The sequence below is a fragment of the Danio rerio genome, chromosome 8 (assembly GCF_049306965.1).
Source record: "Danio rerio strain Tuebingen ecotype United States chromosome 8, GRCz12tu, whole genome shotgun sequence".
In the NCBI taxonomy this organism is placed as follows: Eukaryota; Metazoa; Chordata; class Actinopteri; order Cypriniformes; family Danionidae; genus Danio; species Danio rerio.
In genome coordinates, this window is record NC_133183.1 from 63,153,035 (window position 1) to 63,172,844 (window position 19,810).

At 36.3% G+C, this 19,810-nt stretch overlaps 1 protein-coding gene across 2 annotated transcripts; it reads right to left on the reverse strand.

Annotated features, from left to right (window-relative positions):
- Positions 1-216: 216 nt before the first annotated feature.
- rbsn (rabenosyn, RAB effector) lies at positions 217-18,985 on the reverse strand. Of its 2 annotated transcripts, none has more exons than XM_692614.8 (12): positions 18,823-18,985; positions 16,224-16,481; positions 11,753-11,884; positions 11,367-11,467; positions 7,623-7,668; positions 7,374-7,535; positions 6,729-6,985; positions 5,049-5,119; positions 4,877-4,963; positions 4,643-4,745; positions 4,423-4,527; positions 217-1,499 (listed from the first exon to the last, which is right to left on the reverse strand). In XM_692614.8, exons 2-12 carry the CDS (start codon positions 16,384-16,386, stop codon positions 378-380), a joined length of 2,349 nt encoding a protein of 782 aa, XP_697706.2. In that variant the 5' UTR covers positions 16,387-16,481; positions 18,823-18,985; the 3' UTR covers positions 217-377. The 2 variants fall into 2 exon arrangements, with proteins under 2 accessions (XP_697706.2, XP_073767419.1); XM_073911318.1 differs by having other exon boundaries at positions 16,224-16,539; positions 18,790-18,985.
- Between the last annotated feature and the right edge of the window lie 825 nt (positions 18,986-19,810).

Sequence of the window (19,810 nt, forward strand, 5' to 3'; positions counted from 1 at the left end):
GCAACTTTGTTTTTCTTGTGTCTTAGTACACAACGTAACTACAGAAAACCATGATTTAAATAGGAAAACTATCCAAACTCTCTACTGTTTGTTAGAATGAGATGCTAATGGTCTAATCCGATTCAATGATTTATGCTAAGCTAAGCTAAAAGTGCTCCGGTCAGATTCAGAGACCAGCTGAATGGATTCAACCATGGTGAAACTCAACTCTTTAACTTCGGGAGAGTAAAAAAAAAACGAGTTTATTTCCCACACAGAAGTGGAGGAGTGTTCCTTTAAATCGAAGCATCAGACAAGATTCGCATCTGACGTTACGCGTTTCTACTCCGAGTGCATCGTTTTATATCAGTAACTACAAACAAGTCAAGAGTCCTCCTCTATTTCTTCCTCTTCTGCTCTCGTAGTGTTCTCTGCAGCTCCTTTAAGTTCTCCGACAGCAGCTCCACCTCATCAGAGCGTCCGCTTAGCTTAGCGTCGAATATGTACGCACGAATGTTATCGATCTGCTGCAGAAGGAGCTCTTCCTCAATGGCCGTATCATCCTCATCATCCTCATCAAACGGGTTGGTCGAGGATGCAGGAGTCTCATCGGAAACCTCTTTAAATGGGTTACTTCGGTCATCATCATCATCATCATCATCCTCAAATGGGTTTTTAGCCGCATTAGGATCATCGTTTTCCTCCTCAAAAGGGTTGTACTCTTTCTTCCCGTTGGCAGTCTGAGAGTTTGTGGGCTCTTCCTCTACTGGAGAGAAAGGCTCCTCATCGAACGGGTTTTTGGATGGAGATTTGTTCTCCAACGAAGGAGGCGAATGCTCTTGAGTTTTGCTTGTGTCTCCTCTGAGTGAATGCTCTTGAGTTTTGCTTGCTCTGAGTGTAGGATCTTCTGCTTTGTTTGCTCTGAGAGACTGATATTGAGTTTTGTTTGCTCTGAGTGAAGGATCTTCTGCTTTGTTTGCTCTGAGAGACTGATATTGGGCTTTGTTAGCTCTGAATGGCTGCTCTTCAGCTTGGTCAGCGCCTCCTCGGCGTGTATGATCAGTTTTCTCTAGATCTCCTCTGACTGAATGCTCGTCTGTTCTGTCAGTTTCTCCTCGGAGTGGACGCTCTTGAGTTTTGGCGAGTGCTCTGTGCTCCATCTCTCTCTGCTGGAGATGCTGGATCTGCTTCTGCTGGAGGTCCGTCTCGTCCGCCAGCCGCTGGGAGATCTCTATGGCTCTGCTGGTCTGCTGCGCGTCGAACTCGTCCTGGAGCTGCCGCAGGTTCTCCTCTAGCATGCACACCTCGTCTGAGCGGTTTGCGGATCGCGCCTGTCGCAGGAAGGATTCGATGTTCTCGATCTGCTGCAGGAGCGGGTCGTCCTGCTCGGAGCGGGTGTCGGATTGAGGGAGCCAGCCGCCGGCTTTGGTCACGCGTGGAGCTGCGACGTCTCCGTTCACACTGACAGTCGGACGGTTCTTCTCATTCTCCAGTCGACGCTTGTGAGACTCTAAGCTGACCTGAGAAACATCAGACAAATAATGAGTTAGAAGATTACCATCATCATCATCATCTGCCCCCTTATCTGCAGTCTTAAGGCTGATTTATACTTCTGCATCAAGAGCATGTGTATGGTCCGGCGCAGCCTTTGCAAGGTTGCATAGCCCTCGTCGACGCAAACATGCACCCCTCAAAAATGTAAGTACACATTGCAAATAGTGCTGTCACAATACTGGAACTCTGAACCGCTGATGAATCGACCGATCTTCACAGCTTTAAAACGCTCCAGTGTCCCTGTATCCGTGTTTACACTGAGTGAATTTGGTGAACTGATGACCTTCACAGCCAATCAGTCATTCTGTTGAGCACGTGAACACAATGGCAAATCAGCGCTGTTTAAGAACGCGCCTAACAGAAGCTCAAATGTTAGCCGGAAATCATCGTTTAAATAATTTCAGTAGCAATTGCTACCGAATGCCAGTATCGTGACAACACTGGCAGGAACCCCAGACACTTTCCCGAGACATTCATAGTCCCTCCAGCGTATCCTGAATCTAAAGCCGCCTTTCCACTGCACACGACCTTTGGACACGACGGTCGGAATACGCCCCCTTGTGGCAGCCGCACAGTATTTTCAGTGTTGTCGTGCACCACGTGAGCTGATTCTCACGTTGTCCGAAATAAAGGAGTGCAAGAGCAAGAGCCTTTATTCTCTGTGCGTTTACATGGTTTAATGGATGAATGAATACTAGAAACTCAAAGACCGCTAAAATATTGGAGGGAGTGTGGAGACAACATTAAAAAAATTTATATTTTTTGTTACTTTCTTACTTACATTTATGAACAGAATTTTTTTTTGTTAATATAGACTTTTTATAATTTAAAAAAAATAACTAAATAGACTCCTATTTCTCATCTCACGCGCACGGACCGGCTTGGACAACACTGGAATACATCATATCCGGTCGGCAGGTCGCATACGGTCTGGTCGCAGGAGTTTAAATATTTCAACGGATATGCAGCTCAATTCGGATCCAAATTTTCCGCATACGGAGATGATCAGAACTCAACGCAGCTCCCAGACTACTCTCCATTGGAAATGGAATGACTTCCGGTCCGCCGCTTGTCGTTTGTCGTGTGCAGTGGAAAGGAGGCTTAACCCTGGGTCTCCTTCCAGTGGGACAAGCCCAAAGGTAGGCATCTAGGAGGCATCCGAAACAGATGCCCATGCCACCTTAATGACATTCCTGCAATCTCTGAGGATGTACCCTGCCACTCTTTGAAGGAAACTCATTTCGACCGCTTGTATTCGAGATCTTGTCCTTTCAGTCAGGACCCAAACTCTTGACTGTGGTTTAGAGAGGGAATATAGATTGACTGGTAAATTGAGAGCTTTGCCTTTTTGCTTAGCTCCTTTACCACATCGACCTTGCATTACTGCTGCACAGATCCGCCGGTCAATCTCACGCTCCACTATTCTCTCGTGAACAAAACCCCAAGACACTTGAACTCCTACATCTGAGGCAAGGACTCTCCTCTATCTGGAGCCACATGGCCTCGGACTTAGAGATGCACCCCAGTGCATGCTGAACGTCCAGGTCTGAAAAAGCCAACAGGACACCATCATCTGCAAATATCAGAGATTAAATCCTATGGCCCCCAAACCAGACCCCCTCTGGCCCTTCTAGGCTGAGCCTAGAAATTCTGTCCATAAGTGCAGCCCTGCAGAGTCCAACATGCAACACGTCTGACTTATTGCTGGCAATGCGAACCAAATTCCTGCTCTGATCGTACAAATACTCCTAGAGCACCCCCACAGAATGCCTCAAGGGACACAGTTGAATGCCTTCTCCAAGTCCACAAAACACACGTGGACTGGTTGGACATACTTCCATGAACCCTCGAGCACCCTAATTAGGCTATAGAGCTGGTTCAGTGTTCCACTGCCTGGATGAAATCAGAATTGTTCTTCATGAATCCAAGGTTCAACCATTGGCCAGATCCTCCTCTACAGATCCCTGCCATAGACTTTCCCAGGTAGGCTGAGGAGTGTGCTGCCCTCCAGTTTGTCCGGCCTCCTCCTCTACCAGTTGACCAAAGTCACCAGACCAGGCGTTGATCAGTTAACAGCTCTGCCCCTCTCCTTACCAGAGTGTCCGGTCAGAGATCAGATGAAATGACCCTAACGTCAATCATCGACCTCCTGCCTAGAGTGTCCTGGTGCACTGAGGGACACCCTTGTGCTTGAACATAGAGTCCATTATGGACACTAAACTGTGCCTTGCACAGAAGTCCAACAACAGAACAACACTCAGATTCAGATCATGGAGGCCGTTCCTCCCAATCCCTCTCCAGGTATCACTGTCTATCCCACATGGGCGTTGAATCCCCCAGAGAAACAACAGAGTCGTCAGTCTGAGCATCCTTTCCAAAGACTCCAAGATTGCAGTGTTCTCTGCGGTGGTGTTTGGCCCGTAAGAACAAACTACAATGAGAGACCGATCCTGACCTGAAGGCGCAGGGAGGCGACCCTCTCACTGGGGAAAACTCCAACATATGGCAGCTGAGCTGGGGAGCCATAAGCAAGCCCACATCACCCCGCCGCTTTTCACAGTGGACAACTGCAGAGTAGAAGAAACTAGAGCCCTTCTCCAGATGTTGAGCCCAAACTGTGCATGGAGATGAGCCAAACTATCTTTAGCAGGTGTTGTTCAGCCTCCTGCACAAGCTCAGGATCCATTTCTCCTGTCCCAAGAGCCAGTTCCTGTGTCTGAGGATTGACCACTGCCCATTCCATGGGACATCATATAACTGGGTTATGAACTGTCTTTGGATTTGATGTCAATGCAAAACATGTAATAAAAGACAGAATCATCACGGATTGACTGCAGGCTGAGTTTCACTGAAAGGCAGATCAATGGATTGGTTCTGAGGTAGATTCACCTGTCTCTCCTGCTGAGCCCTTTTCTCCTGCTCCACTCTCCTCTTCTCCTTCAGCTCCTCGTATTTCTCCTTGGTCGGGAGAGACGTCAGACCCAACAGCTTCTCCTGCAGGCCGGAAGAAAAACATGGGGTAGAAAGAGAAAACAAAAGCAAACTTCCACCTTTATATGTGTGTGTGTGTGTGTGTGTGTGTGTGCACATGAGCTGTAGTGTGCATCACCTGTATGAAGAGTGTGGCTGTGTATCGCACCATCCTCTGCAGCTGCAGGGCTTTGGGATGAGGCTGAAGCTCCTCTTTCAGCCCCAGTGTTAGGATCTTCTTACTAAAGCAGACAAACACACCCTGATGAGTCTGATCCAGACACACGAATGCAGCTGAAGGCATCATCGCACACATTATAACAGTAGTTATATCATGATAGTATAACAGCCGAGTCTCTGGTCTGTAATTTACCTCAGAACGTCGATCAGCTCGTAGTATTTCTGGATCTCCATCCTCAACGCTGCTGTGCTTTCCAGACTGTAGGTCTTTTCTCCAGCACTGCACACACAAACACAGAGGAAACTAACCATTAAACAAGCGAACAGATGGATATTGAGCATTATAGCTGTGGTTGAGGGCTTACTTGAGCGATTCTGCCATCCTCGTGTACTCTGGAGCTTTAGCTTCAACTTTATCCATACACGTTCTTAACCTCTGCACACCAAACACACACCAAACAGCACATGTGGATGATTAGCACAGCTTATACACCTGCCATGCACCAACTACTGGGGAGGCGGGACTAAAGGTAGCACGGCGCCTTCTGATTGGTCAAATTTAGATACAAACGACTAATGCGTAAAATAAATGTCATGTATCACACGTCTGTGATATGTACAGGTAAAGTCAGAACTATTAGCCCCCTGTATATATTCTGTATTTATTGCAGAGCAGATTTTTTTCAACACATTTCTTAACGTAAGAGATTTACTAACTCATCTCTAATAATTGATTTCTCTTTGCCATGATGACAGTAAATAATATAAGACTAGATATTCTTCAAGACACTAGTATTCAGCTTAAAGTGACATGTAAAGGCTTCACTAGGGTAATTAGGGTAAAGTTAGGGTAATTAGGCAAGTCATTGTATAACAGTGGTTTGTTCTGGAAACAATCCAACACTAATATTGCTAAAGGGGCGAATAATATTGGCCTTAAAATGGCTTTAAAATAATTAAAAACTGCTTTTATTCTAGCCCAAATAAAACAAATCAGACGTTCTCCAGAAGAAAAAATATTATAGGAAATACTGTGAAAATTTCCTGAATCTGTTCAACATCATTTGGGAATTTTTTTTTTTTTTTTTTTTAAATTGAGTGAAAAGAACATAAATGAATGATATGACAGACATAGTGAAAGACTTTCCACTTTTAAACTTCTGTGACAGAACAATAAAACATTTATACATTTATATATATATATATATATATATATATATATATATATATATATATATATATATATATATATATATATATATATATATATAAATAATGATAAATAGCATGACAATAATAACAGCAACAATATTAAATAAAAAGGAGTAAATAAAATAATAATAGTAAAAAAAATTATAATAAATAAATAAATAAGTAAATAAATAAATAAATTAATAAATAAATAAATTAATTAATTAATAAAAACGTGATAAAAGTAGAGGGGGAAAAAAAGGGGGGGGGGTGGAGGAGGTGATGTCAATGAATTGGAAAAATACAATCAGTGGACAAACTTAGAAGCGACTGAAAGTAAGTTATGAGGGGTTGCCATTTATCATAAAAAGATGTGTAATCGGCAGAGCGAGAGCATCTGATCTTTTCTACCTTCAGAAAGTACATGGTGTCCACAAGCCACTGTGAAACACTTGGTGGTTTAGTCGACTTCCACAGAAATAAGATCCGACGTCTAGCTAATAATGAGGTAAAGGCAAGTACCTCTAACTGTTTAAATGTAAATCGGGTCAAAAATTGCAGTGGTGGGACAGATATACACTTTAGTTTGGAATATTTTTGACAAGGTTTATAATAAAAATAATAATAATTGTTCCAGTAGTTTTGTAGTACTGGGCAGAAAAAATCTAATGAAAATTTGGGAATAAAGAACCAGCGCAGTGCCTGGTTTGTAAATAACGGAAAAGATGTGAAGGTGCGAGTTCTAATTCAGGAAATTTTTAACTTGAACTGCATATTGCAAACACTATTATCGCAATAAATATAATTTTGCAGTTTAAGTCTATCCCTGATGAATGTACTTCTCCAGCATGTACCTCGTAGAGTTTGACGATATCGGGAACGTGGTCTTTCTCCTCCAGTTTCCTCTGGTGCCTCAGCAGGGCGTCCATGCAGTGGTGACAGCAGCGCACGCGGTCCTCGTCCTTCTCCTCCAGCACAGACGTGACAGAAGAGATGCTGCTGATGGAGCCGCGCCGAGACGTCTGCTGCACCACGGCCTGTCCTGTGCTCACCGGGGACCCACCAGAACCCGGAGCCCACAGAGCCTCCCTCGTCCCGCTGGTTAATTTATCTGAAACACAATGGTAGGGTTAAAGATACTAAGGCCCTCACTGCAAGAAGGTCGCTGGCTCGAGTTAGAGTCCCAATTGGCGTTTCTACGTGGAGTTTGCATGTTCTCCCGTGTTGGCGTGGGTTTCCTCCGGGTGCTCCGGTTTCCCCCACAGTCCAAACACATGCGCTATAGGGGAATTGATCAACTGAATTGGCTGTAGTGTATGAGTTTGTGTGTATCCCAGTACTGGGTGGCAGGTGGAAGGGCACCCGCTGTGTAAAACATATGCTGGAATAGTTGGTGGTTCACCAACTATTACCCCGGATAAAAAAGTGACTAAGCCAAAGGGAAAATGTATGATTGAATATACAGTACTCTTAATTTAATCTGAGGTCTGCATACTCACAGGCCATCGGCAGCGGCACAAACTCTGTGCACTTCCGGCACATGATGGATCCGCAGAGTCTGCAATGGTGCCGGCGGTTGCGGAGGTTGAATTTCCCTCCACAATCCGGGCAAAACGGCACGTCCTGATCGTTCACCCACGACACCACTGATTTCTCAAGAGCTGGAACACAAAGCCGCACCGCGGGTTCATTTAACATGACAACATTAAGGAGCTCTCTACTGTATAACCAACGTTTGGCTCACGTACATCTAATCTGCGCTGCGTCCATATTGGTTCTGTCGAAGGAGGTCAGCTGAGGAGGAAAAACAGCAGAAGTAGTAATGAGAAACAATTGATTATATATTGGCTATACAGTTGAAGACTACATTATTTGTTTCCCTCCTGTGAAATTAAATCAAGTATTTCCCAAGTGATGATATGCATTATAGGTGTCATTTCTAATAACTCATTTCTTTGTCTTTGCCATGCTGACAGCAATAATAATTTACTGGTTATTTTTCAACATACTGGAATTCAGCTTAAAGTGGCATTTAAAGGCTTAACTAGGTTTATTAGGCAAGTAACTGGACAAACTTTTTCTTAAGGGGACTGATAATGATTGAAGAAACAAAGCTTTGAAACACCACTAGTGACACCTGCTGGTCAGAACTGTGTAAATGCAGCAAAAACACAGGCAAATATTGCTACCTTTTTAAAGGGCCATGACACCCCCACTTTCGGTTAAAGTCTACTTCAGAATTTTTTCAAAAGATGCATGATTAATGGGCGGAGCTCCGCAAGCATCGGGCAGGAGTGGGCGTGGCCAGCAGGGGAGAACGTGAGCGAACAACTGTTGTTGTCAGTTAGCTCAGAAAATGAGACAAACCGTGAGGAGACGCATGAGTTTATAGTTTACAAAGTTAAAATGCAAAGACATGAACAGTGATTTAATGCCCTGCTACATTTGTTATTCGTAATTTCATATACACATAACCACAATTTATATCCTTATAAAGATAAGTGTGTTCATGTAAACTATAAATGAGGACTTCGCTCTCAATCCCCGTATCCAGCAGACTCAGTGCAGCAGTTCTCCTGTCTATTTTAACCATTAGCCCTGCTGGTAATCTGGAGGATTTAGGCAAACACCGCAGCACGGCGATGTGTCTGAGTGTGAACGAACTCCTGATAAAAGACAGCGTCCGCCATTCTCCAATTCTAGTGCTGCTCTCCCGACAAAAATGCTAGCAGCACGCACACAGCTTTGCTCTGACAAGATCGCGGGGGAAAACATGCAACAAACCCCGTGGATCATGGAAACAAACGCATATGAGCCTTCATGAACGGCTAAATACTGCGCCGTGGTTTCCGTGTCTCTCAGCTCGGGCTTGACACTGGCAGGTCTGGCAGGTCTCATGAATAATTAAGCAGCCGGCTCTTCTCATAGGATAAGAAAACTCCGCTATGAATAATAATGAGAAACCGACGCGTCATCATTGCACTTGCAGTACTGCGCTACGTCGCCGATTTTGATCCCGCCCCAAAAATCATTTTAAACCCGGAAGCTGAAATTAGCTGACCAAAGCTCAAAATTATCCAGTTTTCTCCACAATTAAAGCTGGCAGCTGCTAACATTGTCTTAACTGATGCGCAACACACACACATCTGTTAATATAAAAAGTTCTCCGGGGTGTCCTGAACCTTTAATGCATATAATTAATCCTGGGGTTTTCATCTTTATTGTTATGGGATAGTTAATATTAAAGAAAAAAAAAAAAAACTCAAACCGGGAAACAAATTTAGGTTGCTGTGATCATCATTTCGCTATGACGAAGCACTAACCACAATGTTATAGAAAGCAATCCAACTCACTCCAGTCACTTTCTATTGTGGGAAGGTGCCTTGTTGTCATTTCTGACAAAAAAATAAAAATAAAATAATATCTAAACTTTGCTATGTGACAAAATGTAAATTAAGACACGTTAAAAATCCTGTCTTACAACAGTTTTAGGCATGGTGATCAGTGTTGCCAGATATAGCTGACGTTTTCCAGCCCAAAAGCTGTTCAAACCCCGCCCAAACGCACACGAAAAGGCTCAAAATATGAGATGAATATTTAATTTAATATTTAATTTATTTAAATCAGAAATTAGCATAGCTACTTCAATTGTCAGACTTTTTTAACCATACAGCAACCAACACTAGAAGTCACAGAACCACAATAGTAAAACTACAAGATCACATGATCACATCAATGCACTTACTGTTCTGTAGATTACACGACCTATTCGCCTATATATAGTGGATTTATTTGTTTAAAGATGATATTTAAACAGATTACAAATTATTTGCATTAAATATCCTGTTAAGAATATTAATTAGCTAGTGTGCTCCAATGTGTCTTTAGTAAATCTGGTGAGTCTAAAAATAATTCAACGAAACGAGGACTTGTTTGACGCAACAGAATCAGGATACAGCAGTCCCTGCTTCCACAGCAGCTCTATGGATTCCTAGTATGGATTCAGGTAGATGCATAATGGCGTGAATGCATCAATTCATCCCAGTTGAACCCATTAAAGTGCTGGTTTGTCAATCAGCAAATGCTTCTATGTTCGTTCTTGCTGTCAATTGCAGGAAAAATGGTCGGTACAAGTTTTATGATAAACCTCAGTGAGTTGAACAAATGCGATCTGATTTTGATACAACTTTCCTTTTTCCTTCATCTGCTTGCGGGTGGGCTTACGCAGTTTGTGCTACGCATTGGTCACAACTAACAGAATGGAGTAGGAGCACACAGTTACGTTTTGTTAAAGAAATTGGATATAAAATTAGTTTCAAAACCAGCCAAATTTTGTCAACCCTCCCAAGCCATTATTTACGCGCACAAACAAATCCAAAACCGCTCAATTGGGTGGGAAAACGCCCAATCTGGCAACACTGATGATGATAAATGTTCCAGTTGACATTTCCTCCAGTGGGCGGGGCCTTAGTTTTTTAATGTGAGATGTTGGGTTCTACTTTTGTGTCCCCAAATGCTTGTTTTTTGGGATTGACCGGTTATAAAAACTTACTTCTGGATTTTTTTTTTTTGCTTGTCTACTATATTCTATTTCTATCCTATTCATTTATTTTTTTTATTTGTCAGAAACGACAAGGAGGCACCCTCCTGCAATAGAAAGTCAATGGAGTGAGTTGGATTGTTTACCTCTCCCGTTGGGGCGTGGGTCCTAAATGCTCACTGTCTCTCTAGGCAAACTTTGAAATTATAACCTACAGTACAAATGCTTTATTTTCTATTATTAAATATTAAGTGTCTGTATGATAGGATTTGTTTTTTAAATCAAGGTATCCCCCAACCCCCCCCCAAAAATATTGACCACAGCAGTTTTTACATTTATATTTATTATTCCAGCCAAACTAAAATAAATAATATAAAAATATAAGGTACAATTATATTTTTAATAGTATATTAATATTTATAATTGTTATTATATATTATTATATTATAATTGTAATTGTAGTATTTAATATTTTTAATTGTTAATAGTACAATTCGCACTATTAACAAATCATTAACTAACACTTTTAGCTCAATAAACTATTAACAAGCTGCTTATTAATAGCTATTATTTAGTAAGGTATTTGGCGTAGAATAAGATCATACTTTATAAGTGCTAATAAACAGTTCATATCTTAATAATAGGCAGGCTATAAGCCAGTAGTAAATGCTATGACCTGTTACAACCTAGTGTTGCCAAATATAGGAATATGCATTAATAAAGCATTTATTAACACTCAAAGTAACTATTATTGTAACCAAGTACCATATTGCTGAAAAACGAGACGTATAAATATTACTTTCAACAGTTTATTAATCACTTAAATGCGTAAATGATCTAATAAACTGGTTTGTAAATAATCTTCTGTGATATAAATGAAATGATCAAATTAGGTTTTTAGGTGTTGAGTGTTCAAATTAGGTGATTAGGTGTTCAGTACACAACTCCTCACCTTTTCCAGCCGGATGATGCATTTGTTGACTTCAATAACGTAATGGTCAATCCTCGCAGCTCTTTGCTTCTTGAAATAGTCCAAGTGACTGCGCGTGGCTCCTGTTTGAACACAAGACTCATTACAGTCTGACAATGGTCCGAACTAGGGGTGTGTGAGACATTTATAATCGCTTAAACAACAGCATAAATAGTATTATTATTTTTTTTTTCTACAATGGAAGTTGATGGTTCCAGCATTCTTCTAAATATCTTCTTTTGCGTTCAACAGAGAAAGGAACTCATAAAGGTATTGAACCCCTCGAGAGAGAGTAAATGGTGAGTAAATGTTAATTTTTGTGTGAACTACCCCTTTAGCTCGGTGTGTGTCGTTAGCGAGGGTCTCACCGAGCTCCTGCGGCTCCCACATGTACGGATCGACTCCTCCATAATAAAAGGACTCGTAGCTGCTGTCTGTGCGCTCGTCTCCGTCCCGCTTCAGCAGCTTGTCTTTGGCTTTCTTTGCCTTTTGCACCAAGTCTGAGAAATAACATGGGAAATATATAAAGAAACCCTCATTGTATCACCATGACAGACTTAATGGCTAATTTCACAACATGGTTATTATTAAACTAAAATCACAACATTTAAAGGGCCAGTTCACCCAAACATGTTAATGCACTTACTATTTACTCCCCTTCAAGTGGTTTTAAACCTTTATGGGTTTCTTTCTTCTGTTGAACACTAAAGAAGATATTATGAAGAAAGCTGGAAACCACTGATTTACATAGCAGGAAAACAAATACTGTGTAAGTCAATGGTTACAGGTTTCCAACATTTTTTTAAATATCTGCTTTTGTGTTCAACAGATGAAAGAAACTTAAACAGGTTTGAAACAAGTGAAGGGTGAGCAAATGATGACAATATTTTCAGTTTTTGGTAACAAAACTAATAAAAAAAAACATGGGGGAAATCTAACTTTGGTCTGACAAAAATCTGACAAATAAATTACTGTTTGTTGTTACTGTTTGTATGTGTTGCTTTTTAGGCTTTGATTGATGATGCAACTAATATAAACAAATAAATAAAGAAAAAATCAGATTTAATTGCTTTTTATTTTGGTTTGATGTTATGACACAACTAATTTAAATGATATTTTATGTATGATGTTTTTGTTCAAAATTAAATAAATCAAATCAGTTTAAACAAATAAATAAAGGGGAAAAATCTGATTTAATTGCTTTTTATTTTGGTTTGATGTTTTGCACTATTGTTGTGACAAAAAACATGTACATAAATCTGATTTAATTGCTTTTTTGTCTTTGATGTTATGATACAACTAATATAAACAAATAAATAAAGAAAAAAATAATCTGATTTAATTGCTTTTTTATTTTGGTTTGATGTTTTGCACTATTGTTGTGACAAAAAGCATGCAAAAAGTCTGATTTAATTGCTTTTTGTCTTTGATGATATGATACAACTAATATATACAATTAATAAAGAAAAATCATCTGATTTAATTGCTTTTTTGTCTTTGATGTTATGATGCAACTAATATAAACAAATAAATAAATAAAAATCTGATTTAATTGCTTTTTATTTTGGTTTGATGTTTTGCACTGTTGTTGTGACAAAAAGCATGCAAAAAGTCTGATTTAACTGCTTTTTTTGTCTTTGATATTATGATACAATTAATATAAACAAAGAAAAAAAGAAAAAATCTGATTTATTTGCTTTTTATTTTGGTTTGATGTTATGACACAACTAATTTAAATGATATTTTATGTATGATGCTTTTGTTCGAAATTAAATAAATCAAATCAGTTTAAACAAATAAATAAAGGGAAAAAAATCAGATTTTATTGCTTTTTATTTTGGTTTGATGTTTTGCACTATTGTTGTGACAAAAAACATGTACATAAAGTCTGATTTAATTGCTTTTTTGTCTTTGATGTTATGATACAACCAATATAAAGAAAGAAAAAAATCTGATTTAATTGCTTTTTTGTCTTTGATGTTATGATGCAACTAATATAAACAAATAAATAAAGAAAAAAATTATCTGATTTAATTGCTTTTTATTTTGGTTTGATGTTTTGAACTATTGTTGTGACAAAAGCATGTACATAAATCTGATTTAATTGCTTTTTTATTTTGGTTTGATGTTTTGCACTATTTTTGTGACAAAAGCATGCAAAAAGTCTGATTTAATTGCTTTTTTGTCTTTGATGATATGATACAACTAATATATACAATTAATAAAGAAAAAAATAATCTGATTTAATTGCTTTTTATTTTGGTTTGATGTTTTGAACTATTGTTGTGACAAAAAGCATGTACATAAATCTGATTTAATTGCTTTTTATCTTTGATGTTATGATACAACCAATATAAACAAATAGATAAATAAAAATCTGATATAATTGCTTTTTATTTTGGTTTGATGTTTTGCACTGTTGTTGTGACAAAAAGCATGCAAAAAGCTTTTTTTGTCTTTGATATTATGATACAATTAATATAAACAAAGAAAAAAAGAAAAAAATCTGATTTAATTGCTTTTTATTTTGGTTTGATGTTATGACACAACTAATTTAAATGATATTTTATGTATGATGCTTTTGTTTGAAATTAAATAAATCAAATCAGTTTAAACAAATAAATAAAGGGGAAAAAATCAGATTTAATTGCTTTTTATTTTGGTTTGATGTTTTGCACTATTGTTGTGACAAAAAACATGTACATAAAGTCTGATTTAATTGCTTTTTTGTCCTTGATGTTATGATACAACTAATATAAACAAAGAAAAAAAGAAAAAATTTGATTTAATTGCTTTTTATTTTGGTTTGATGTTATGACACAACTAATTTAAATGGTATTTTAAGTATGATGTTTTTGTTCGAAATTTAATAAAATCAATTTAAACAAATAAATTAAGGGAAAAAATCTGATTGAATTGCTTTTTATTTGGGTTTGATGTTTTGCACTGTTGTTGTGACAAAAAGCATGCAAAAAGTCTGATTTAACTGCTTTTTTTGTCTTTGATATTATGATACAATTAATATAAACAAAGAAAAAAAGAAAAAATCTGATTTATTTGCTTTTTATTTTGGTTTGATGTTATGACACAACTAATTTAAATGATATTTTATGTATGATGCTTTTGTTCGAAATTAAATAAATCAAATCAGTTTAAACAAATAAATAAAGGGAAAAAAATCAGATTTTATTGCTTTTTATTTTGGTTTGATGTTTTGCACTATTGTTGTGACAAAAAACATGTACATAAAGTCTGATTTAATTGCTTTTTTGTCTTTGATGTTATGATACAACCAATATAAAGAAAGAAAAAAATCTGATTTAATTGCTTTTTTGTCTTTGATGTTATGATGCAACTAATATAAACAAATAAATAAAGAAAAAAATTATCTGATTTAATTGCTTTTTATTTTGGTTTGATGTTTTGAACTATTGTTGTGACAAAAGCATGTACATAAATCTGATTTAATTGCTTTTTTATTTTGGTTTGATGTTTTGCACTATTTTTGTGACAAAAGCATGCAAAAAGTCTGATTTAATTGCTTTTTTGTCTTTGATGATATGATACAACTAATATATACAATTAATAAAGAAAAAAATAATCTGATTTAATTGCTTTTTATTTTGGTTTGATGTTTTGAACTATTGTTGTGACAAAAAGCATGTACATAAATCTGATTTAATTGCTTTTTATCTTTGATGTTATGATACAACCAATATAAACAAATAGATAAATAAAAATCTGATATAATTGCTTTTTATTTTGGTTTGATGTTTTGCACTGTTGTTGTGACAAAAAGCATGCAAAAAGCTTTTTTTGTCTTTGATATTATGATACAATTAATATAAACAAAGAAAAAAAGAAAAAAATCTGATTTAATTGCTTTTTATTTTGGTTTGATGTTATGACACAACTAATTTAAATGATATTTTATGTATGATGCTTTTGTTTGAAATTAAATAAATCAAATCAGTTTAAACAAATAAATAAAGGGGAAAAAATCAGATTTAATTGCTTTTTATTTTGGTTTGATGTTTTGCACTATTGTTGTGACAAAAAACATGTACATAAAGTCTGATTTAATTGCTTTTTTGTCCTTGATGTTATGATACAACTAATATAAACAAAGAAAAAAAGAAAAAATTTGATTTAATTGCTTTTTATTTTGGTTTGATGTTATGACACAACTAATTTAAATGGTATTTTAAGTATGATGTTTTTGTTCGAAATTTAATAAAATCAATTTAAACAAATAAATTAAGGGAAAAAATCTGATTGAATTGCTTTTTATTTGGGTTTGATGTTTTGCACTATTGTTGTGACAAAAAAACATGTACAAAAGTCTGATTTAATTGCTTTTTTGTCTTTGATGTTATGATACAACTAATATAAACAAATAAATTTAAAAAAATCTGATTTAATTGCTTTTTATTTTGGTTTGGTGTTTTGCACCATTGTTGTGACAAAAACATGTACAAAAATCAGATTTAATTGCTTTTTTGGCTTTGATGTTATGATACAACTAATATAAACAATTATTAAAGAACAATAATCTGATTTAATTGCTTTTTTATTTTGGTTTGATGTTTTGCACTATTGTTGTGACAAAAAGCATGCAAAAAGTGTGATTTAATTGCTTTTTTCGCTTTGATTATATGATACAACAAATATATACAAATTAAAAAAAAGAAAAAAACTGATTTAATTGCTTTTTTGAGTTTAAAGTTATGATACAACCAATGAAAACAAAGAAATGAAGAATAATAATCTGATTTAAGTGCATTTTTGGCTTTGCTGATATAATAAAAGGAACACAAATCAGACTTAATTGCGACATACTTTTGAGCTGTCCGCCGACGTGCCGCGAGTCTCCGGCGTGCTCCTCCTCATAGTGGTCCTGCAGCTGGTAGAAGGACTGCAGATCTTTAAAACACAGCGGACACAGAAATCCCTCCTTCACCTCCGCCGAGTCCTCCAGTGACGGTGAGTAGATGGAGGCCATCGGCTACAGAGAACTACTGAAGCGCAGAGTCTGAGTCTATGCAGCAGCAGCAGCGCTGGGACAGCAGCAGAGGACGATCCATTCCCTCTCCATCACTGTAACACACACACTGATTTGTAGTTGTGAATTGTGGGGACATTACATAGGCTTCGTCTAGGTTGTCACAAAAACACACACACACACACACACACACACACAAACACAAACACAAACACACACACACACACACACACACACACACACACACACACACACACACACACACACACACACATATAGGTCCCCACCATAGACCTGATGCAATAAGGCACAAGGCATGCATGACGTGATTTGTTGCTATTATTAGCAGTATTATTTATTATATGCATATTTATATTTGCTTTAATAAACACAAGTGTAGATGTGTCCAGCTGTGGGGTTTTGGAGACGTCTGCATCAGCATATGGGGCATAAGAACAGGACGTGTGTTTGGATATAACTCAGTTTTCTGACCACACTTCATTATTATTGTTCATTTACGCCTTAAGTAAACATTACTTTGAAAAGATGCTGAATTTAAAAGAATTGAAACTTCACAGGAGGGCTAATCATTTTGTCTTCAAGTATTTGTATAAAAGCCCTGCACTATTATGCTTCATAACAAAAATGTCAATTTCATGCTTTCAATAAAACAGATTTCTGGTTCACTTTTAAGGTCAGGGAAAAATAAAGACTCATTAGTATTTAGTATATTTGCATATAATTTTGGTTAAATTGTAAAATGTATCTTGCTATCTTAAATGCAATCTTTAAAGGGACAGTTCACCCAAAACTGACAATTCTGTCATCATTTAATCACCTTTTACTTGTTAAAAACTAGTTTTGACTTTTTTCTTAAATTTATTTTTAAATTAATTAAAATAAATAAATAAATAAATAAATATATAGTTCCAGCACAAATTAAGCCATATATATATATATATATATATATATATATATATATATATATATATATATATATATATATATATATATATATACATACACATATATATATACATACACATATATATATACATACACATATATATATATATATATATATATATATATATATATATATATATATATATACATACACATATATATATATATATATATATATATATATATATATATATATATATATATATATATATATATATACACGCCGGATCTGGAACCTCTAAAATCTGATCTGACACCTCATTTTACCAATCCCCCTCGCTATATATATATAGTAATATATGTATAGTAATAAACAGCCATCGACTTCTATAGTATTTGGTGGTACTGTGGAAGTCAATGGTTTTAATTTTCAGCATTCTTCAAAATATCTTCTTTTGTATTCAACAGAAAAAAGAAACTAATAAAGGTTTGGAAACACTTGGGGAGGAGTAAATAGTGAGTAAAATTTCATTTTTGTGTGAACTACCCCTTTAAACTCCTCTTTTTAATGGCGTTTGTGATTGGTGCTAATTGGCATGAGGGCGGAGTCAACCTGTCACTCACATGAGATCCACCAATAACCAACTACAATCATCCAATCAATTAACCGCTGACAAAATCAAGCTCTGCCTACATTTGCTTTAGATCTAAAAAGTATATTAACGACAAGATAACGTTTATAATGATAAAATAAGAGTTTCTGTTTGAGTCTTTTGGATGAAGTTCCACTATAGCATATTATACAAGTCCATTTTATTTATTGTTTTCATCTGATGTTGGAAAACATTATATTTAACAATTATTTGATTACAATATTTCACTGCTTTTTCACTCACTCGTTCATTAATTATCAGTAATCTCTCTATGCTATGAACATATGTGTTTTTGTGTTGTCGTATTATTAGAAGGGTCATGAACACTGAATGAAATGAATAGGTTCCCATGAACATCATAATATAACAAGAGACGCAAATATAACACATAAGCAACGGATATTAAAAAATCTGAAGAATGTTAAAGCTGTAAACAATTACAAATTCACACGAAAAGTATAATTCTGTCATCATTTACTCAACCCAGTGTGGTCTGCATGTCAAAGTATTAGTAACAGTATAGATAGTAAACAGTATATACAGTAAAACATGTATATTATCTGTATATTATAATTTTTCTATAAAAAGCATAAGACAATTTCTTTGAAGAGATTAGTTTTTGCTTCTCTTACTAATGCTAACTTGCTATTATTGTGTGGATTTAAACGCTGTTGTTTTCAAATCTTTTATGTTCTAAAGAAGAAGTATGTTTTATTAAAATGACCCTAAAATACTTGCATTGGATGAATAAATAAATAGTATTAAGTAATAGTGAAATAGTCAAATACATTGTGTGTCCTCTATTGTAAACAAGCAGATTGTGAACAGGCCTCAGCTAAAGCACACTGACAGATGCCAAAAACGAACAATTATCTACCTTATTCATCGGAGACCCGCTTTGAGCCCTTTATCAAGCAATTAGCAGTAAATAGCGATAAATATCGATATTAAATAGGCTTTACGTGAACAGTAAAGCGCAGAAGATCATACTGATGATCGTGTGACTGTCCGTTCACTAGGCGTGATCACAGGAACAGCGCGCGCGCACGTCAGAGCGTCGTGTCAAAATAAAAGTCCCCTCTACTAGATGAGACACAGCTGCAGATACTCTCGTCAATATATAGCATATTTTTTGCGACATATTTTTACATTACTGTGACGGCTGGAGTAGGGTTGACGCTGATAAAATACAATTTAATGCGTGATTTATTTAATAATACAAATTATTATCGTTATAATTACTGTTTTAAAATTACTGTGATGGCTGGTTTTAGGGGTAGGGTAGGGTTAGCGGTAATAAAACACAATTTATTGTGTAATTAAATTAATAATATAAATAACTATCGTGTACCTGCGGCAGCAGCTGTATCATTTCTAGCAACAACCCTATTACTTTTATTCTATTGACGAAAAATTACCTACATCTTCAATTAGTACATTATTTGATTATAATAGAGTTAATTATTATTAGTAAATTACTTTTCATTTTGTGGGTGAACTGTCCCTTTAAATTTGAGACTGCCCTCCAACCTGAACCGTATGCAAACGTCCTGTTTAAGCAATATAATTTTTGTTTAATTTAATTATTATTAATGTAATGAGTTTCTCAGACACATATTTAATTCAAATTGTTTTAAATGCACATTTGTGAAACAGTCATAGATATCATTGGTATGGAGGACCAGGAGTGCCATTTAGAAATAAAACAAATAATAAATTCATCAATTTAATAGTTGAAGCATAGAAATGTATAAAAAATATGCCAATATAATTGAGCAAATGATGGACAAATAAATAGACGTAGTTAAATGTGTTTATTTAAATTGTGTTTTTAAAGGTCATTTAATAAAGAAATAAAGCGTTGC